The sequence below is a fragment of the Equus przewalskii genome, chromosome 4 (assembly GCF_037783145.1).
Source record: "Equus przewalskii isolate Varuska chromosome 4, EquPr2, whole genome shotgun sequence".
Taxonomy (NCBI): domain Eukaryota; kingdom Metazoa; phylum Chordata; class Mammalia; order Perissodactyla; family Equidae; genus Equus; species Equus przewalskii.
Genome location: NC_091834.1, coordinates 9774262 through 9797391, shown reverse-complemented (window position 1 = coordinate 9797391; position 23130 = coordinate 9774262). Strand labels below are relative to the sequence as shown.

The following is a 23130-nucleotide window of genomic DNA, read 5'->3' as shown; positions in this document are numbered from 1 at the left end:
AATGAGCAAAACTCATGGCATGCTACGCTAAGAATAAGTTTGTAGTCTAGCAACTGGTTCCAGTAAAAAGCAAGCAAGCAAACAAACAAAAAACCTAGGAAAACAGTTCCCCAGAACGTTTAGTTTATTTTGTCAGCTCGTTATGGTATTGCAGGATTGTGTAGATGGGAGTCAGCACATGAAACCAATGTGGCAACAAGATAAAAATTGACGAGTCTAGGTCATGGGTAAATGGGCATTAATTATATTCTTTTTTAAGTTTTATATATAATAAACTTGTGCAATGAAATCTTGAAAACATCATTTTAAATGTTTGAAAGATGTCCCCTTAAGATTGCAAATATAAAACTCTTGAACCGTGTCAGTGTCCTATAGTCATTACCATTATTTGTATTGACTACAGCGTACCCATCCACAGTGGTCTTATCATAGGCTTCCAACCACAAAGTTAAATTTCCTTGGGCCACTACTTCATCATAATTACTGATAAAATGCTGTTTTACTCACTGATAAAAATTGTAAATTATTTTGTGCCCTTTCAGTAAAAGGCATTTTATTATAAGAAAAACAACTCCCAATTGCCCTTCTTCCTAAAAACTTTATTTATCCTCTCTGTCTTGAGCATCCTTATCCAAACTCCCCTGCCTCATTGGGAAGTTATGAGATAAATGTCCAGCACAATACCTGGGATATAGTAAATGTTCTCAAAATAGGTTTAATGAAAGAAAAAAATGGAAAAAACTCTTTGGAAGAAGTGATACCTGTGGCCTCCCTGTAATCTGGCTCACTGTAGTGTTGTGTTATGACTAAGAAGTCATTGGGCCAGCCCTGATGGCCTAATGGTTAAAGTTTGGTGCTATCACCACTTGGGCGGCCTAGGTTTGCTTCCTGGTCGTGGAAGCACACCACCACTCTGTCAGTTGCTGTGCTGTGGCAGCAGCTCACATGGAAGAACTAGAAGGACTTATAACTAGGATATACAACCATATGTTGGAGGGGCTTTGGGCCGGGGGGCAGGATAAATCATTATGGGGGTGTGTGTGTTTGTGTCTGTCTATCTGTGAGCAGCCTTGGGGGATGGTTCGGAGACTATAAGTGTTATTCCTGAATATTTTGTGGCTAAGCTATAAGATGAAATCTCTGTTACCAGACATGCTTATGAAAATAATACCCAGGGCTGGCCAGGTTGCGCAGTGGTTTAGTGTGCACATTCTGCTTTGGTGGCCTGGGGTTTGCCGGTTTGGATCCCGGGTGTGGACATGGCACCGCTTGGCAAGCCATCCTGTGGTAGGTGTCCCACATATAATGTAGAGGAAGATGGGCACAGATGTTAGCTCAGGGCCAGTCTTCCTCAGAAAAAAGAGGAGGATTGGCAGATGTTAGCTCAGGGCTGATCTTCCTCGAAAAAAAAATAATAATACCCAAAAGAATGCATGGTTCCTATAGAAAATTTAGTAAATTACAGAGAAACAAAAAGTAAAAAAGGAAGTATATTTCTATTTTCCAGCAAAAACTACTCTTACTAATTTAATTTATATAATGCCACATTTTCTTTCTCTCTAAATAGTGACTGAAAGGTGTATTTTTGGAAATTTGATCGTTGTATATCAGTTTTGTAATTTGTGATTTCTTTACTACAAACATAGCAGAGATATTTTCGTGTCAATTTAATCTGTATTGCATCATTTTAAATTGCGGTAGAACACTATGTTATTCTGAGGATGTTCTGTATGTGGTATGTTTAAGCAATCTCCTATTGTTAGGATATTTTCTTCTTTTTTCTTTTGTTAATCAGCTTTATTGATGTATGATTGACATACGATAAACTGTACATATTTAAGGCATACATTTTGATAAGTTTTGACATATGTTTACACCCATGAAACCATCACCAGTGTCAAGATAAGGAAGGTATCTGTCAAAAATTTCCTTGTGTTGCTTTGTAATCCCTCCTGCTCCTCCCCACACACTGCACCATCTCCAGGCAAACACTGATCTTCTTTCTGTCACCACACATTAGTTTGCATTTCCTGGAAGTTTACTTAAATGGGATTATACAGTATGTACCCTTTTTGGTCTGGCCCCTTTTGTTCAACATAATTGTTATGGGAGTCATCCAGGTTGTAGCATGTATCTGTAGTTTTTTCCTTCTTATTGCCGAGTGGTGTCCCATTGTATGGATCTATCACAGTTTTTCTTTTCATCTATTGATGGATATTTGAATTGTTTTCAATTTTTGGCTGTTGTACATAAAGGTGCCAGGAACATTTGTATACAAGTCTTTGTGTGTACGCACACTTCCATTTCTCTTGGGTAAATACCTAGGGGTGTATGGATCATATGGTAGGAATAAGTTTAACCTTTTAAGAAACTGCCAAACTTTTCTAAGTAGTTAGACTTATGTTTCCATCAGAATTGTATGAGTTCCAGTTCCTCCACATCTTTTCCAACGCTTAGTATGATTACTCTTTTTAATTTTGGCCATTCCAGTAGGTGTATAGTGGTATTTCATTGTGATTTTAATTTGCATTTCCCTAATGACTAATGATGTTAGTCATCTTTTCATGTAGTTGTTTAACATCCGTATGTCTTCTTTTTTTCCCCAGCTGTATTGAGATATAATTGACAAATTTAAATTGTATGTAACAAAGGTATACAACTTGATGCTTTGATATATGTACACATTGTGAGCTAATTTTCCCAATCCAGGTAATTGACATACCCATCTCCTCACCTTGTTACCTTCTTTTTGTTGTTGTTGACGTTGATGATATGAGAGCACTTACGAGCTATCCTCTGGGCAAATATCAAGTATATAGAACATTATTTTTAATGGCAGTCACCATGCTGACCATTAGATCTCTAGGATTTGCATAACTGAAACTTTATACTCCTTGATAAACATCTCCTCTTCTCCCCCTCCCCCGGCCCCTGCAACCACCATTCTACTCTCTGCTTCTATGAGTTTGACTATTTTAGACTTCACATATAAGTGAGACCATACAGTATTTGTCTTTCTGTGTCTGGCTTATTTTTCTTAGCATAAAAACCTTCTGTACACCCAAGAAAACAATCAAGAGAGTAAAAAGGCAGCCTAAGGAATGGGAGAAAATTTTTGCAAACTATGTATTTGATAAAACGTTAGTATCCAAAATATATAAGGAACTCATACAACTCAATAGCAAAAAAACAAATAATTGGATTAAGAAATGGCAAAGGACCTGAATGGACATTTCTCCAAAGGAGATATGCAGATGGCCAACAGGCATATGAAAAGGTGCTCAACATCACTAACCATCAGGGAAATGCAAATCAAAACCACAATGAGATATCACCTCACACCCATTAGAATGGCTGTTATCAAAAAGACCAGAGATAAGTATTGGTGAGAATGTGGAGAAAAGGGAAGACTTGTACTCATTTGGGGAGAATATAAACTTGTACAATCATTATAGAAAAAGTATGGAAGTTTCTCGAAAAATTAAAAACAGAACTACTTTATGATCCAGCAATCCCACTTCTGGGTCTATATTCATAATAAATGTAAATGAAATCTGTATCTCGAAGAGACATCTGTACTCCCATGTTCATTGCAGCATTATTTACAATAGCCAAATTATGGAAGCAACCTGAGTGTCCATTGATGGATGGATCAAGAAAATGTGGTATGTATATTTAATGGAATATTATTCAGTCTTAAAAAAGAAGTAAATCCTGCCATTTGCCACAACATGGATGAGTCTGGAGAACATTATTACATTTGTATATCTTCATTGGTGAAGTGTCTATTAAAAACTTTTGCTTGTGTAATTATTTATTAATTTATTTGATCAAGTTTTGAGAATTCTTTATATATTCTGGATACAAGTTTGTTATCAGATGTATGATTTGTAAATATTGTCTCCCAGTGTGTGGTTTGTTCTGTCGTTCTCTTAACAATATCTTGTGAAGAGCAGGAGATTTTTATCTTGATGAAGTGCAATTTATCCATTTCATTTTTTATGAAATATACGTTTCATGTCACATCAAAAAAGATCTTTGCTCAACCTAAGGTCACAAAGGTTTTCTCCTGGAAGTTTTATGGCTTTAGGTGTTGCATTTAGGTCTGTGACCAATTTGGAGTTAATTTTTGTATATGGTGCAAAGCATGGCTTGAAGTTTATTTCTTTACATATGGATGGAGAATTGTTGAAAAGTCTCTCCCTATTCCACTGAATTGCCTTTGTACCTTTGTGGAAAATCAGTTGTCCATAGGTGTGTTTCTATTTCTGGACTGTGGTTTTCCGTTGATCTCTTTGCCTCCCTTATGCCAGTACCACACTATTTTGATTAGTCACTTTATCCTGTCTTAAAATTAGATAGGCTTAGTCCTTCAACTTTGTTATCCTTTTTTCAGACTTTTTTTGGCTATTCTAGGGCCTTTGAATTTCCATATGAATTTGAGAATCAATTTGTAAATTTCTACAACACCTTCTGGGATATTGAATTAGATTCCTAGGCTCTTGTAACAAAGTGCCACAAACTGAGTGGCTTAAAATGACAGACGTTTATTCTCTCGTTGTTCTGGAAGCTAGAAATCTGAGATCAAGGTGTCAGCAGGGATGTGCTCCCTCTGAAGGCTCTTGGGAGAATCTGTTCTTGCCTTTCTCCTAGCTTCTAGTGGTTGCTGGCAATCCTTGGTGTTCACTGGTGTATAGATACATCATCCCGGTCTCTACCTCTGTCATCACACTGCCTTTTCCCTGTGTGTGTGGGTGCTCTGTATCTTCACATGACATTCTCCTGTGTCTCTGTATCCAGCTTTCCTTCTTCTTATAAGGAGACCAGTTATTGAATTAAGGCCCATCCTAATCCACTTTGACCTCACCTTAACTTCATTACATCTGCAAAAACCCTATTGCCAAGTAGGTCACATTCACAGGTTCCTGATGGGCATGAATTTTGCAGGGGGTGGCGGGGCAGGGGGGCATACAGTATTCAACTCAGTATGGATGTTGATGGGTATTGCCTTGAATCTGTAGATCAATTTGGGGAGCATTGACATCTTAATAATATTGACTTATCTTACCAATAAACACAGTCTGTCTCTCCCTTTATTAAGATCCTCTTTAATTGATCTTTGCCATGTTTTATAGTATTCAGTGTCCTGATGTTTCACATTTTTTGTTGAGTTGATCTGTAAGTATTTCATACTTTTAGTGCTATTATAAATCATATTTTTAAAGTTTTAGTTTCTGGTTGTTCCTACTCTTATGTATAGGTACAACTGAGGTTTTTTTGTTTTGTTTGTTTGTTTTTGAGGAAGATTGGCCCTGAGCTAACATCCGCTGCCAATCCTCCTCTTTTTGCTGAGGAAGACTGACCCTGAGCTAACATCTGTGCCCATCTTCCTCTACTTTATATGTGGGATGCCTCCCACAGCATGGCTTGACAAGCGGCGCCATGTCCCCACCTGGGATCTGAGCCAGCAAACCCCGGGCTGCCAAAGCAGAATGTGCCCACTTAACCGCTGCGCCACCGGGCCAGCCCCACAACTGAGTTTTTTAATATTGATGCTATATCCTGCAGCCTTGCTAAACTCAATATTAGTTCCTTTAGCCTTTTGTATATTTCACTGGATTTTCTAGATAGATCATCATATCTTCTGAGAGTAAAGATAGTTTTACTTTTTTCTTTCTAATCTAGATAGCTTTTTTTTTGTTTTTCCTCCCTTATTTCACTGTTAGTACTGCCAGTATGACGTTGAATAGAAGTATGAAGCAGTCATCCTTGTCTTGATCTTAGGGGAAAAGCATCCAGTCTTTCATTATTAAACATGATGATAGGTGTAAGTTTCCATAGATACCCTTTATCAGTTTGAGGACGTTGCCTTTTTTCCCTACTTTGTTGAGACTTTTGAACAGGAATGCATTTGGATTTTCTCAAATACTTTTTATACATCTATGAAGATGATCATATGAGTTTTCTTTTTTACTGAGTTAATATGATGAATTAATCACATCCATTGGTTCTCAAATGGTAAATCCATGATGCATTCCTGAGATAAACCGCATTTGGTCATGATGCATTATATTTTTATATATATTTTTATTCAATTTGCTAAAGCTTTCTCTAAAATTTTTGCACCTGTGTTCATGAGGAGTATTAGTCCATGGGGTGTTTTTGTTTTTTTAAAGTCTTTTTCTGATTTTAGTACCAGGGTAATGCTTCCTCATAGAATGAATTGGGAGGTGTTAGCTCCTCTTCCATTTTCCAGAAAAGATTGTGTAGGACTGGTATTTTTTCTTCCTTAAATGTTTGGTAGAATTCACCAGAGAAGCCATCTGGGCCTGCAGGGTTGTTTTTTTGTGGACAAATGTTTTAAACTATAAATTCAATTCCTTTAATAGATAGAGAGCAATTCAGTTCATCTGTTTCTTTTTGAGTGAGATTTAGAATTTGCGTTTCTCAGGAAATTTGTCTGTTTCATCTAAATTGTCAAACATGCTGGAATAAAGTGACTCATAATAGTTCCTTATTATTCCTTTTAGTATCAGTGGTGATGCCCCCTCTCTCATTCTTGATATTGGTAATTTGTGCCCTCTCTGTTTTTTTTTTTTTATTTTCTCCCCCTTATCACTCTGGCTAGAGGCTTATCAATTTTATTAATCTTCTCAAAGCTCTACCTTTTGGTTTTATTGATACTCATTGCCTCTCTTGTTTTCTTTTCTTTTCATTTTTTTTTTTTTTTTGAGGAAGATTAGCCCTGTTCTAACATCTGCCACTAATCCTCCTCTTTTTGCTGAGGAGGACTGGCCCTGAGCAAACATCCATGCCCATCTTCCTCTACTTTATATGTGGGACGCCTACCACAGCATGGTGTGCCAAGCAGTGCCATGTCCTCACCCGGGATCCAAACCTGTGGGTGAACCCTGGGCCGCCGAGAAGTGGAATGTGCAAACTTAACTGCAGTGCTACCGGGCCAGCCCCCTAGCTTGTTTTCTGTTTCATAAATTTCCACTCTGATATGTATAATTTTCCCCATTTCTATTTAGAGTTTTATTTGCTCTGTGTTTTTCCCCCCCTAATTTTCAAGGTAGAAGCTGAGGTTATTGATTGGAGAGCTTTCTTTTTTTCTTATATGGGGTTTAGTGCTATAAATTTTCCCCCAAGTACTGCTTTAGCAGCATCTCACAAATTTTGGTATACTGTTTTTATTTTCATTCAGCTCAAAATCTTTTCTGATTTTCACTTCAGTTTCTTCTTATTCTTCTTTTTGCTAAGGAAGATTCACCCTGAGTCAATATCTGTTGCCAATCTTCCTCTCTTTGCATGAGGAAGATTTGGCCTGAGCTAACATCTGTCCCACTCTTTCTCTATTTTGTATGTGGGTCACCACCACAGCGTGGCCGCCAACTCGTGGTGTAGGTCTGTGCCTGGGAACTGAACCTGGGCCGCTGAAGTGGAGTGTGCCGAACTTAACTACTAGGCCATGGGGCCAGCCCTTTGATTTCTTCTTTGACTCATCAGGTTATTTAGAAAGTATTATTCTTGTCCAAATTTTTATGGATTTTCCAGAGATAATTCTGTAACTGATTTCTAAGTTAATTCCAGTGTAGTCAGAGAACATGCTTTGTGTGATTTGAATGTTTTTAAATTTATTGAGAATTTTTTATGTCCCACAATACTGTCTGTCATGTTTCATGTTTCATGCACACTTGAAAAGAATGTGTGTTCTGCTGTTGTGTGGCGTGTTTTATAAGTGTAAATTAGGTCAAATTGGGTCATAGTCTTGTCTTTATCTTTTATAACTTGCTGATTTTCTCTCTACTTGTTCTTTCAGTTATTGAAAGAGGACTATTGAAATCTCCCCTACAAAGTTGTACATTTTTCTATTTTGTATTGCAGTTTTCTTGGTTTTGACTCATGTATTTTTTTCTTTTGGAAGATTAACCTTGAGCTAACATCTGCTGCCAATCCTCCTCTTTTTGCTGAGGAAGACTGGCCCTGAGCTAACATCCGTGCCCGTCTTCCTCTACTTTATATGTGGGATGCTTACCACAGCATGGCTTGCCAAGCAGTGCCGTGTCCACACCCAGGATCTGAACCGGCAAACCCTGGGCCACTGAAGCAGAACATACACACTTAACTGCTGTGCCACCAGGCCAGCCCCTGCTTCATGTATTTTAAAGCTCTAAAATCGAATGCATAAATGTTTAGGAATTGACTTCTTTTTATATCAGGAAATGACCTTCTTTAACCCTGGTAATATCCTTTGATTTGAAACCTACTTTGACGTTCATATAACTATTCCAGCTTTCTTTTGGTTAAATTGGCATAGTATCTTTTTCATCCTTTACTGTTAACCTGTTTGTATCTCTGTATTTGAAGGTAGTTTCTTGTAGGCAGTTACCTAGTTGAGTTTTGCTTTTTGAATCTAGTCTGATAATCTCTGCCTGTCGTTATATTATTTAGACCATTTTCATTTAAGGTGATTATTCACATGGTGAAGCTTAAATCTAGCACCTTCATATTTGTTTTCTATTGTACCCTTATACCTATGTTTTATGCCTTCTTTTGGACTAATCATTTTTATTATTCTCTTTTATTTCTCTGTTTATTAGCTGTAATTTGCTATTTTGTTATTTTAGTGGTTAAGTTAAGGGCTTAAAGTATACATTTTAAGTGTTAGAGCCTACCTTCAAATGGTAGTATACCATATCAGGTATAGTACAAGAAGCTCACAATTGTATACTTACTTTTCTTCTCTTCTGGTTTTTGTGCTTTTTTTGCCATGCACTTTGCTTTCACCTGTGTTATGAACTTCACTTATATTATTTTTATTTAAGCAATCAGTTGCTTACCTATGTAGGTACCATTTCTTGTGCTCTTCATTCCCTTGTGTGGATCCATATTTCCATCTTGGATTATTTCTTCTGCCTGAGAAATATCCTTTCACATTAGTTGTAGTACGGATCTGATGGTGATGAATTCTTGCTGCTTTTGTACGTCTGAAAAAATTTTCATCTCATTTTTGTTTTTTAAAAATATTTTCAAGGTGCATAAAATTCTAAGTTCGCAGTTACTTTCTCTCAGTACTTCAAAGATATTGCTCCACTGTCTTTTTGCTTACATTATTTCTGGTGCTAAATCTGCTATTATTCTTATGTCGTTCCTCTGTAAGTGACATTTCTTTTTTCTTTGGCCACTTTTCAGAATTTCTCTTTAACACTGGATTTGAAAAATTTAGTTATAATGGGTCCAGGTGTGCTCCATGTGTCTCCCATCCTCCTTGGCCAGTGGCCACCCAAAGCTTGTACATTTCTTGGTGAATGGCAGGGATACAAAAAAAGCAAGTCAGCCATACATGCACCTTTGTAGTCTTGTTTACGTATATTCACTAACATCCTCTGGCCAAAGCATGACACCTGGTCGATCTCAAGCCAAGGGATAAGGAAGTAAACTCCATCTATCATGAGGCCATGGCAAGGCTAGGCATAAGGATTATGCTTAAATTGTACACCTCTACTGGAAGAAATCTGGTCCCTTAATTGTAAACATAGAACTCCCTAGCAGAAGACTCTTCATGAAGTATAACACAGAAGATTATTATAATGGGTACTAATTTCCCATTGAATATATCTCCCCACTGTGGTTTCCACATCTCCGTCCTTAGGAGCACATTCCAGGTCCCATTTCCCAGACTTCTGATGGCAAAACAGTACTTAAGATCAAGCATGTTGGGACCACATCAGACCTACTCTAATGCTGATGTAGGTGTAAGGAATGAGAAAAGTTTCCTTTTGTTATGTTAAGGGAAATTACATGTGACTGTGTTTCAACATGTAATGACAGAGTTGTGAGTACTTCTCTGCCCTTTATGAAGAGATACTACATAAACAGGCAACCCTTTTTTGGTCTTTTTGTAGCTCTGTCAAATCACGCTTTGATGTAGTGCCTTGAGGGATAACACTCAAGGTTAAGGGAGCAAAACCACATAGAAATTGAGCCTGAAGAAGCCAGCTGCACATTTTGAAGTCAGCCAAACTGGTATTATGGATATTTCATGACAGTAATTTTACACACCTATACATCATTACTAATAGTAACTAATAACAACATAGCTTTCATTTCCATTTTGAGTATTTCTCTTATATTGTGTATAGTGCATTTATTGTCTTTATTATTCATGATGATCTTACTAGGTATTATCACTTTCATTTTCTGCATGAAGAAATAGAGGCTCAAAGAAGCTGAATTAATTAATTGCTCGACAGAGACAGCAAGCAAGTGGCAAAATTGGGGTACAGACCTAGATTTATCTCAATAAAGGTCTCAGCATAGCTCATTACAATCTAACGCCTATGTTCATCCTTCATCTCTAAATTCCCATTTGAGATTCCCGAAGAGGATCTGTTAGGCTCATAAGGGACTAATGGGGATATTTGTGTGGGCTAAATTTTCATGGAGAACTTGCAAAATGTCAAGAATTCCTCTGCAGATCCTTGGGGTCCCAAACTGTTTGGGAAATGTGGGACCGGGTCTCATCAGAAGCCTGGAGTAGCCCTGGAGTCAAATGTATCTGGCTGTGCACGGTCCTGTGTCAACGGCATTGCAGCTGAGGAACCCGGGATAATATAACCTCGTTTAGCCCATTCTCCTCATCCTAAAATGGGGAAATGATGCCATCTGCCCCATGATTTTTTTTAAGGATTAGACAATGCAGGTAAAATGCAGTTTGGGGAATGTAGAAAAGCAATTCTTTAAAGGCGATAATGGTGTTGTCGTCATTAGACTGCAGCAAAGTGCGTTAACATGAATTAATGTTCATGTGTATAAAGTTCTTAGAACAGTGCCAAGCACTTTCTAAGTGTAATATAAGTGTTTGCATAATTTGAAAAATATAATTTGTGCCAACATAAAAGTTGGTGAAAAACAAAACTTACAGAGATTTTGAATAGGGGCCAAGGGAATCAGTTGACAGTTTTGTGATGGTAACTTTTAAAGAAAGAGGGATCTCAGAAGAGCATTATTCTTGTCAAATTTTCAAAAGTATATGGGAGTAATCATGCTGCTAAATAGGTAACTCAAGACTAATTGCATGATTTACGATATATGATGTCTAAGCATTTCCTTCTACACTGAGTGCAGATGTACTAAGAAAAGTGTTATCTTATGCTCCCAAGCTTTTCATACGTTTCTAAGTTTTGAAATTTTTATGTGTATGACCAATATTAATTAAAATAACTCCTGTTCTTTAAAATCTTTCTTTAAACATCTGTATTCTTATGTAATACTTTATCTATTGTTGTGATCTTTCAATTTTTAGACAATGAGTGGACATATCAAATACCAAATACATGTAACTTGAATTGTGTGGGACCCCGATTCTCTTCACTGCGGTGTAGTTTGTGGGGACTTTCTTTCAACTGTGCCCCTTACTGTGTAACGTGAGCCTGGGTTAGGCCAACTTCAAGCCCATATTATTTTCCTGTATACCATGATACTGCAATAAATGAACAAATGTTAATGTTTAGTATTAGAATCTTTTTGCTATTATAATAGCAACACTTTCATTCTCTGTCTTATTTGATTTACCTTCTCCAAGAATGTTATTAGAGTGGGAGCTCATTTTGCAGGAAAGATTAGGGGACATGATTCTCTCTGTCTCCTTCTCTCCCTCCCTTTCACTCTCCTTCCTTCATACATACAGTGGAGACAAACAATATTATGGATGAAGAGTGGATCATATGATAACTAAGTCAAGGGATAGGGTACCTCTGAGGGGATGAGGCAGGTGGGATGTGGTCAACAGTAGACAGTGATCTCTTCCTTTTTAAATTTTAGCTTTACGGAGTAATGTCACCACTGTGGTTACTGTGATGGGTCCAAGCCTTGGTCCATTTTGCCTATGTGGTCATCTGTATTCTTGATCTGAGATTTATGAACTAGCAGAGAAGGAGATAGCTTGGATCTTGGTGGCTTTGGGATACATCTCTCAGACATTGTCTTTGTTGGCTGGACTTGGAGCCGGACAGTGGACAGGAACTGGATTCTGGGCCATGTTCCCAGGTGTCTTAGGTTATATTTGACCAGAGCTGGTTATTTCCCCTCTCGTCACATTTACCTAGTGACTCTAGGAGAATATGGATAAGCCACCTAAATGGTAAACCATCAAAGCATGCTTTCAAGATATGAGATGATATTAAAGGATTATACATGGGGTATTATCATGAAGTCTTATCAGAATCAATCTATTGCATGTTTTGTTTTGTTTTATTTTGACAGAATGAAGTTCCCGAGGTGAAGAAAGAGGAGACTTTGTTGGATCTGGACTTTGACCCTTTCAAGCCTGAAGTAGTGTCTGCGGGTTCTGCCGGAGTGACCCACTCACCCATGTCTCAGGTATCAAGTGGGGTTTTTTTTTGATGTTTGAGGATGATACTTCATTGACTTTAATAAGCTCAGTAAGCTAACAGGTACATTTCCATGACCCCTCTCCCTTTCAAATGACTATTTACTTTTGTTTCTTTTTGGTTGAAAAGTATTTCCTAATGGTAAGGAAGGGTAGAAAGAGGACCTCACCAATAGCAATTATTCCAAACCTCCTCATACTATTAACATTCCCTGTCTGTAGAGCTGGATAACCAGACATTCCAGTTTGCCCAAGAATTGTCTATCTCAGAGTAATTAATAATAGTGTTCCCTTTTGCCCTCAGAACTGTCCAGGTTTGGACGATACATTTTATGGCTTCCTTAAGTAAACCTTTTTCTTTTGACTTTGGGTTTAATCTTCTCACTGTTTTCTCTACTTTCCTTCCTCATACTTTGCAAATTAAGGCATAATAGAAATAACCATGAGATTATGCCCCACAGAAATGTTTTTTAGTATTGATAGTTCTGAACTTGATGATGTTGTCCTCATTCTCCATATTCCAGAAGCTTCCCTTATGTGATCTTGATTATGGCTTGATGCAGAGTTGGCCTTGCATATCCCAGCCTACCTTTTCTCTTTACTCATCACTTCCTCACTCTCGACAATTTTCTCATTTTGATAGGTATTGCAGTAGCATTCGCTGTCAGAGGAATACTGGTGGTGGGTGCTGTAATGACTTGTGGGTGATTCCTGGAATATAGTTAGCTTACAATTATCTATGCTCATGGTAGGAAGTTAACTCAAAAGTTTGGCTAAACAGTAAGTGTTTATATCAGTATTTTGGATGTGGTTGAGGCCTCACCTTTGAATTTAGGCAAATCCCAAGATTCTAGAATATATTTCAAATTAATTAACGAAGTTGTATTATAAAACTCAGGTTAAGACTTGAGACCCAGCTCAATTTTCTGGTCTTGAAGCCTTCTTGATGGCTTATAGTAAACCACTGGGGAACTGGCAGCTCATTTTGAAACTCAATAAATAAAACTTCTCTTTAATCCATGCTTTGTCCCAGAATGTGATTTGGTTTCTAAAAGACCTCCCTGTTGTAATGTAGCAACAATAAGAATCTGAGATGTCAATAAAGCAGGAAATTAAGTAGATCAGACACTAGCCTGAAAGGTAGTGCAAAAATTGGTCTCTTAGATGAATGTTTGAGAAAGTTCTGTTAACTCCTTTTTAAGAGATTCATGTCATGTATTCGAATATTAAAGGCTCCAAGAAGTCCTGCAATCAAAAGAAAAAACTGTTTAGATTTGTTTAACTTAGAGTTTCCCAAATTTGTTTGACCACAGAAATCTGTTTTAGTGACACTTTTTTTAACATTCCTTGGAATGTTCTCTAAAACATACTTTGGGAAATGCTAATGTACTAATTGTTGGTAAGTTTGAGGGTTCTGTCTTTGTGGCCAAGAAAAGTAGGAAATGAACATACGTATCATTCAGAATGCTTCCCTCTCAGAGCTTTCTCGTTGTGTGCACAGCCAGCAGAATTCAGGGGACTTCCTCTGCCCGACTCTCCAATGCTCATTACTTTACGGGCAGAAGGAAAGTTTGCACAGTGGGTGCTGTGATGATCAGTGGGTGAGAATCCACAGCATTTCTGTCTGCAAGTTTGAATCAAGAGGGAAACTTCTTTTATATCAATTCATGATCAAATTAATCCATAAATCTTGAAAGTTTGTGTGGATTTAGGAATAAGAGATTCTTTCAGAATTAAAAAAAAAATGACCTTGGTTAAATCTTGGAAAGTCTTAGTTCTGAAGAAAACACGTTACTGCAGTTAGGGAAAGCTGTGTGTGCCCCCGTTTGCTTCCCTCCCTCAGGTAATAAACTCCTCTGGCTTCCCAGTGGCTGTTGATTGAGTCACCTCACTGCAGAGTCGTCTTCCGATCCAGCTCTAATCACATCTCTCCCCTTTTGCTAAGAGGTCGTCTTAGGCTGAGATAACACAAAGCGTAGAGTGGTTAGATTCTGCTGGCCTTCTTTCCCCTTCACTCACAATAATCTCCCCTACCCATCGCCTGACCCCATGTTTTGAATTGATGTTCTCGCTGCTCGCAGACTACCTCACCTCGTGATCTCTGCAGCGTCTACGCGAGCTTACACATCCTTTTCATGATCCTGAGGATGGATAAACATGATGTTTCACGTTGCTGCTTTCCCTTAGAGAAAATGCTTGTGCTGTCTGCATTGTGCAGGGATGTGTAGTAGCTTCTTAGGAGCTATGATTCTTGAGGGGCTGTGAAGCAAGGAAACATAAACCTTCTTGATAATCAGAAAATGCATCTCAGATGCAGAAGGAGTCCATGTGCAAAAACCTGTGGCTTTCAATGGAGCTGCTCTACTCTTTTTTCTTAGTCATTCTACAAATAGATGCAAACCCGGAGAGCAATCAGATTGCACAGAGATGCGGGGGGGGGGGGGGGCAGTGTAGTTAGAGTAGGCCCAGACAAGTGGGTGGGTTCAGTCAGAACCACAGGTCCACATTCTATAGTACGGATTCCAAATGGGAGGCATCTATAATTCCATCTGGAAACCGTCATATCCTTAAGATGGGAGTGCCAGGCTCTCTAATATGCTGTTCACATTTAGTAAACATGGATCCATTCTAGTCACAAAGATATGGGTAGAAAAGGATGTGGCTTTAGCGGTAATTCTCAATCACAAAGAAAATAAGAAAGAGAGGTCTCCCCCACTTTCTCACACACAGTGGAAATCATCTGAACCATCTGAATTCATTTCTTAGGATCAATAAGCTTTATAATTAAAATGCCAGTAATAAGTGTAATTCATCCATATGTCTTAGGGGGCACCCTGCTAATTTGCATGATTACCAATTAATTGAGCTGTGTATTATCATCTAATTCAATGTACTGAAGAATAAGTTGTGTGAGATTCATTTCCCATCAAATGGTCATAAGGCATCCTCTTGAATTTGGTGGATGGAGGGGAGGAAATACCATTAGCAATGATTAGGATCTTCATTTCCTCAAAGATGTGATAAACTCTGATATCTGGACATCTTGGTTTACTTCATTTTAATTTTTTTGCATGTATTAAAGTAAGCCCATTCATCATGTTTTGGATATAATTTTCCACTCTTATAGAGAAAGGCAGATTGACTAGACCTGTGCTATCTGATATGGTAGCCTCTAGCCACATGTGGCTATTTAGATTTAAATTAAATAAAACTAAAAATTTGGTTCTATTACACTAGCGCATTTCAAGTGCTCAACAGCCACATGTTGCTAGTGGCTACCATACTGGACAGCACAGATATAGAACATTTTCATCACCCAAGAAAGTTCTATGGAACAGTGCTACGCTAAATGTTTCAAAAATGTTTATGATTTTATTTCAAGAGCTTTTATCACCTCAGCATTTTTTACATGCTTGGGATTTGTACACTAACCATATTTTTGTTGGTCTCTTTGCTTTCAGACGTTGCCTTGGGACCTTTGGACGGTAAGAGTACTAAGAACTTGTATTTTGATGTATCTGGATCCCTAGAAATTTAGAAAACTTATTATGTTTTATTTCGCCTGTGATGGAAAGAAGACCCATGAATTTTTAATGATAATGTAGTGCCCTAGGACAATCGTCAGTCACCTGATGGTTCCAAGCATTTCTAGCACCTGGAAACAGTGGTGGAAAAGAATGTCGTGTGCCAGAGCCCTGGGTGGGCAAGAATTTGATGTTATTCTCCCTTATGCTTCTCCCTGCAATTATTGGTGGCTAGAGGAGATGTTGTAGTGAGGGACATGTACCTTTGTTGCTGCTTTTAAGTAGAATATAAGACAAGTATGGATGAGAAAATGTGTGGGTTGGGCTACCCTGCACGGGGAACCATTTTTTCATTATCATCTTCAATGAAGCTTAGTCAATAAGAATTTGAGCTTCAGAGCCAGACAGTCCTGGGTTTGAATCCAGACTCGACTTATTGTAGCCTTGTGACTTTGAGTGATTTCTAAAACTCTCTAAGCCTCAGTTTTTCTCATCTGTAAAATAAGGGTAGTGACACCAACCTCAGAGGGTTGTGTGAAGATTAAGTGATAACATTTGTAGAATATTTAGCCCAGGGCCTGGTATGTATCAATAAAAGGTAGATATTACTCCTGATGTTATTTATTCAGCTAATCTGATGTGCATTGATGAGTACTTCCAGAATTTAGAGTCAGGAAACAGACACAAACAGAGCTGTGTGGTGGCAGCATCTGTGCTGTGACATTTAAGAGGTTGGCCACACCCATTAAGAATCTCACATCCCGCGGAGTAGGGCCTTTGTCTGCCCTGTCTTAGAAGAGCCCTGGTCACGTGGTCTTAAGAACTCATGTTTTCTTCTTTTTCAGTGAGACACAACAGGAAAGTTTGGTAGATCTGGCTATTCACAAGCTGGTCTTCTGAAGGGACATTGCTTTCTTCTCTTAAAACAGAAAGATGGTTGTCCCCTTTCCTGTCGCAGGAGCAGGTTTACACCACACTTAGGATCCTTGGAGCATCACAGAGAGCTCTCACGAGAAGAGCTAAAGGATGTTGATTGAAAATATTTTTTATAGTGAGCTGGTTTTACTTGTATGTTCACAAAAAGAGATGCATGGATTGACGTTCAGGACATTTGAATTCTAGTCTCAACTTTGAGATAATTTTCTTGGAGATTAAGAGGACAATGTTAGTTTTTTGTTATTGCAATATTTCATATGTTTAGTTGGAGCTCTACCACATGTTTCCTTCCCTAGCTGGAAAGGGTATGATGAGGGTGAGGGAATCATCTAGAAGGAGCGTTTATTATTTCAAATGACAAACCTGTGAGGAATGGCAACAGTGACAGGATTGCAAAACAGTAGCTCCCTAGACATAATTGGTCACATTTCTTAGTCTTGTCAGCTCCTTGTGTGGTTTCTCTGTGTGCAGGCAGGGCTACTGGACTTGGGGGAGAATGTGAGGCGAATCCTCCAGAACGTTAGAGTGGTTAGTATCAGACCATCCTCCATCCAAACACCACCTCAAAGGCAGAACCAAGTGCAGGAGAAATTTGGGGAAGAGTTTTTTCTGGAACTGTGTCAGAGAGATGAGACTGTAATTCTGTGGCCGCTAGTGCTTGATCTTATTTTGGTGTTCTCAGGCTTATTTATTTATTTGAAACTTTGCATTTCAGGGTCTGCTAAAGCAGAAGTCATGAAATAGCCATAAAACATCCTTCTTGATACTAGCAAATGACAGAGGCTTTCTTCATGTTTCAATTGTGTAGTCTTCAACAGTATTGGAACAAAACTCATTCCTGTCACAAAACGATTTGTAATATTTAACCTCAAACCAGTAAAGTCACAGCCTTTACCAGTATGTTGACTCTAGACAGCATGGAATTTTAATGTGCTAGTGAATTTTTTTCTCTTGCCTTATGATTACTATTATTATTTATTATTAATTTTTGTTTTTACTCATACAGACTAGCACTGATTTGGTACAGCCGGTAGGTAAATATCCAGAAAATTCTGGATTTTTTGTATTTAATATGCATTATATACATGGTATATTATCTAAAATGAGCTTTTCTTCTCATGGCATTGCTAGTCTCAAATTTAACCTTAAGCCATTTAATTTAAATACTCTCTAGTTTTAACTGGCGGTGCCCCACTGAAGAGCTGTGTGTTTCTCATCAAGTCTTACCGTGATCTGTTTCATCTTATGTTTCTTTTTTTCCTTTGCTCTTCTGCATACTCTAAAGACTGACTCTTCAAAAAGTCTTTCCCTGTGTAACCTGATCATGGAGGAAACTCCAGACAGTGGGTTGACTGAAGAAATTCAAAGATCTCAAATTGATCTAGGTGCATTTATTTGGGGCCCTGATGCTAGTACAGACAGTGTCAGCCAGGAAATTACCCAAGGTGGGTCTCAGGAAGACTCTGCGTGTCTCTCTGAAGCAGAGCAAGGCACGGGATTGTTCACCGGATTGCTTCCTTCTGCTGACTGGCACACCGAACAGGGTGATCATGTCTTGGGGCCAGCCCCTCCATGTGAAAATGAACAGTTGTCCCCAAAGCCCAGGCCTGAGGCTGAATTTGCTGTTGCTGCTTGTATGGAGATGGAGCAGCCGTATGACTTGCCTGAGTCACAGATGCCAGCCATGGAAACTGGTGGCCTGGTCACAGAAAGTCAAGAGGATGTTAAAAGGTCAGAAGACGAAGAAGAAGAGAAACAGAAGACAGAAGATTCTCTGTGGGCAGGTGTGGAGACATGTGAAAAGGTAGACACTGGAGCTGTTGATATCAAGGCACTAGAAGGAATAGAGGAATTTGGAGAGAAAGCTTGTGAAAGTACAGGAAACAGGGTAGTACATCTTCTTAAGATGGCAGGGAAGAGCAACCAGGAGACCTCAGAAATCAATGAAGAGGAAAGTAGGAAAGATCTAAGAGCTAGGTGTAAGGAAAATAGCAATGGAAAGTATTTTGAGAAAGCTGACATATTAGAAAAAGTCATGGAAGGAGTAGATATGGCAGAGGAATTTAGTGACAGAGACCAAGGGCTAGATGAGGGGATTCAAGTAGTAATAAATAATTGTGAAATTACAGAGGGCTCTGGAGCTGAAACTGCCAATCACACAGGTCTTTTGAATCTGCCTTTCCAGACTGACTCTGTATCTAACATTGAAGATGTCAGCCCTGAGGAATGGGTTTTTGCTAGAAAAGACATAAAGAAAAATTTGCTAGAGCCTCCTAACCATGATCTAATATATCACTCAGCCTCAGCACAGGGCGGTGCAGATGCTGAAGAGATTCAGTGTGAGCCTGTGTTATGTGATCCTGGAGGTGACAGGGATGAAAATCAGGCTGTTGTTTTATCAGTAACACATGAAGTGGCAGCCCAGTCTAGGACAGATCTTAATTGTTTTCTGGGAACTGATGCAAACAGAAGAGATTGGTGTTTATGTAAGGTAGAAGATTCATTAATAGAAGGCTCTGAAAGTACAGTGACTGGGAACTGTAGTCATACCATTAACTTGCCAAGAATTGCAAAAACAGACTTTAGGGGAACAGATCCAGGTCAAGTCTGGCAGCCAAACTTGGAATTAGCAGTGAATAACATGGATCTATTGGAATTCTCTGGTAAACCAGATGGCCAAGCAAGTGGATTTGCCAGTTGGCTTGAGTCTACTAACCACTGGCCTATCAGAGATACGGGAGGCTTAGATAATTGCTGGGAACATTTAGATATAGTTGAGAGCAAGAAAGGGCTGGAGGTGGACTTAGTAGCAGATATATGTGGGGAACGAGCCATTGCTAGCTGCTGGGAACAAAGCCGAGAGACAGCTAGACCGCTGGTCCTGGGAACCTCCCAGAATGCTAGCACCGAGAGTTCCGCTAGTCCCCAAGACCATGACATCAACAACTCAGATTTATCTGAAGATGAAATTGCTAACCAGAGATATGGATTGTTATACCAAGAAATAGAGGCTGATAAAGAAGAGGTACTTACCCCGATATGTAGTATAGACTAGTCCAAGACTTCTGTAGGTTCTGTTTTTCCTAATGTTTCCCACCTGCCTCCTTATTCATAACTGTCTTCTCTCAGGCCTACCTCATCTCCTTGACAGCTTGTCTTGTACCTCTTGAAATCTGTTCAAACCAAACACAAATAGGTTGACAAAAAAACTCCGCAAAAAGCAGACTGATTGTGTTGGGAACTAACAGAGTCTTATTTTACCATCCCGTTTACTGTGTTTATTGTTTCTACTCTCATCTTGCTATTCAAACACTAAAAAAGATGTAGAGCAGAACTAATTTACTGTTGCTAAAGTGATTCCATTCCAATACGAACACGTAAAATGTCTCTACCCAGGCCCACTGGATCTATAGAATCTCATAATAGCTGTTCATCAAAATGATATATTAGAGAAATACTGGAAATACTTCTGGATTCTATCAATAGACTGAAAAAAGAGTCACTTAACCCTTCGTGACTCTTCTCTAAAAGCATCTTCTCATAATTGAGAAAGTGGATTATGGTTAGCACTGAGCTGTGCACCAGCACTCATTGTAAAAATAATCTTTCTTTTTTTTTGTCAGCCTATTTAAAATAATACAGTACTGCTTTTTGCATTTCCTAAGCACTTTCATGCACAGCAGCCTTTTGTATTATTTTAAAATTTGTGGCAGTCTTTACTTTCCAACTTGTCTAATGGATATTTACCGATTATACAAAAATGATGAAAAAATAACATTCTCTGGTTTCCATTTCTGTTTAGGCTTCTGCTGGTTCATTTAATGGATTCACCCAGGTAAGAAATGGATTTTCTGGCAAAATCCATCTTTTGAGAATGATGCAAATTTTTAAAATATGGACCTCTGTGTTACTGGTGTAGCCTAATGATTAAGTGTGTCTGCACAGAGCTTTACCCCACTCCTTACGAATTCAATAATGGAAACAGTAATAGTATCACCATTGTAGGGTTGTTGTGAAGATTACATGAGATATGCATGTAGAGCACTTAGCCCAGCAGCCTAGCACATTCTAAGTGCTCCGTGGCTGTAGTTAGCTATTGATATTATTAGCCATACCATGGGATTTTTCTGAGGCCTCTACTAGAAGTTAGAAGTTGTCTTGATTTGAGAGATCCACTAGGTTCAGCTGTTGGAAAAGAAGAGAGAGGATTGTTTTGAACTAATGAGATGGGTCTTTGGAAAATACAAGAGGTTTTTAGGAGCCTCCTTCTAGAGATTCGTATGGGAGCCACGCTACACAGAACCTTCCCTCTTCAGTGGTTCTCCAGAAAGGAGCCACTGCGAGATCAGAAACGAGCTGTTTGCTCTGTCCAATAAGACAGTGTTTTCCTTGGGAGTCTGTGAAAGAGGAACCAGACGATGGACTGTCCAATTCGCTGTACATGTCCAACAGATGAACAGTTGTAGCTCATGTAGAAGGCAAGCCCATGGCTATCAAACTCATAGAATAAGTTCTGAAAACCTCTTCAAGGGAGGTTTCAACCAGAGGCTTATTTGTGATGAATGGTTTGTCTCAGAATGTTAGACATGAACAATTTCAAATTTTAACATTTAGAATTTCTCTATTTAAAAATTTGATTACTTTCCCCCATCTTACCAATAAAAAGATAAAACCCACTCACACACCCACACCCACATACAGATACACACAAACACAGAGATTGTAATGCATCTCTTCCATCTGCGTAAAACTCTTTTGAAAGGTCATGTCATAAGAATTGTTATTCATTTCTCATTCTTTTAAGTTTGTATTTTTATCAGTTATAAATGCACGTAATTGAAAGAGTAACAAAATTTTATGAGTTTTTTATTTTAAAATTTGGGACCATCATACACCCCCTCCATTTGCTGTTTCTTAGAGGTAAACACTTTCTCTACTGTAACAAATTCACTAGCTTCCCCCCCATATATGTACATGACTTTCTTATAGGCTCCTTCTTGATTCTGAAGCATTACCTATTGACTTATCTCTCTGGACCGTGAGGATTTAAAGCACTTCAGCCTCCTACCCTTCCAGTTCACATTTCTCGTCAGCTTCCTGCCCTTCCTCTGGAGTAGTTCTATCATAGCCATCTGGCCAATCTATGGTAATATTATAACGATGACGTAAATGCTCTTAGTGCTCAAGCCATGAAGTTTACATTTCCTTTTATGCCAACTTTTTGTTTTCCTTGGAGGAAATTATTGTAGGGTCTTACTTGTTTGCTTGTTGGTTGGTTTGCTTCGTTTTCTAGGTACTGATAAGTTCAGCTAGTTCAACCCCATACTCTGTGGTTACATAAATCTCTTCTTATTTTGTTGGAAATATTGAATATTAATCAGCCTCATCTTCTTGACAAACTTGCCTGTCTGTCCTTCTGGACTGCCCCAGTCTGAACTGCGGACTCCATGGCTGCCACTTGCTGCACAGCTGTCACCACAGGCTCCCCGTTACATCTGTCCTGGGGATCGCCTTCTCCTCTTTCTTCCACTCTTTTCTCGACACTGATCTTCCTTGTTTGTGGTTTAATCCCTCATTTGCGTAGAGCACGTCTTCCAGTAGCCTCCTGAGAAAAGTGTGCAGGAAAGTATGTATTTGTAACCTTCTGCATGTGAAAATACCTTTATTCCCATATACATAATGGATGGTTAGTTTGGATATTATATTAGAAGCTGAAAATCATTTTCGCTTAGAATTTTGAAACCATTGCTTCACTCCATTCTACCTCCTAGTGTTCCCACTGAGAAACTGTCATTTTTATTCATGATATGTTGTAAGAAATCCTCTCTCTCCACTCTGATCCACCTTATACACCTAATCCCACCCTCCTTTTTGTCTCTTTCTCTCTGGAAGTTTGTAGAATCTTCTTTTTACCCTACTGTTGCTGAAATTTTACAATTATGTGCTATGGTCTGAGTCTATTTTCAGACATTTTACCAGGCCCTTTAAATTTAAAAGTATATATCTTTCAGTTTGGGGAAATTTTTTTTCACTGATGATTTTTCTCTATTTCCTGTGTTTTCTGACTCTGTACTACTTCTCTTTTTCACGTCTTGGCTTCTTGAGCTAGTCTTCTAATTGTTTTTTTTTCTTTGCTATTTCCTTCTCTCTGTCATCTTTCTCTGCTTTCCAACACTTCCAATAGATTCTTCACTTCTCTATTTTTTAAGTTTCTAGGAGGTCTTCTTGTTTACTGAATATTTGTTTTTTAATAGTATCCTCTTCTTATGTCATGAA

General features: G+C 38.6%; 1 protein-coding gene across 6 annotated transcripts in view; it reads left to right on the top strand.

The window, feature by feature from the left end:
• Positions 1-23130, top strand: part of AMPH (amphiphysin) — a 227339-nt gene that overhangs the window by 170066 nt on the left and 34143 nt on the right. For 4 of the 6 annotated variants that reach the window (XM_070615428.1, XM_070615429.1, XM_070615430.1 and 1 more), the window contains exons 12-15: positions 12268-12384; positions 15856-15879; positions 17861-17884; positions 20657-20689. In XM_070615428.1, coding sequence (XP_070471529.1) covers positions 12268-12384; positions 15856-15879; positions 17861-17884; positions 20657-20689 — 198 coding nt within the window. Of the gene's footprint in view, positions 1-12267; positions 12385-15855; positions 15880-17860; positions 17885-18139; positions 18659-20656; positions 20690-23130 lie in introns of all 6 variants that reach the window. The other 2 variants (XM_070615426.1, XM_070615427.1) reach the window with 1 other exon arrangement.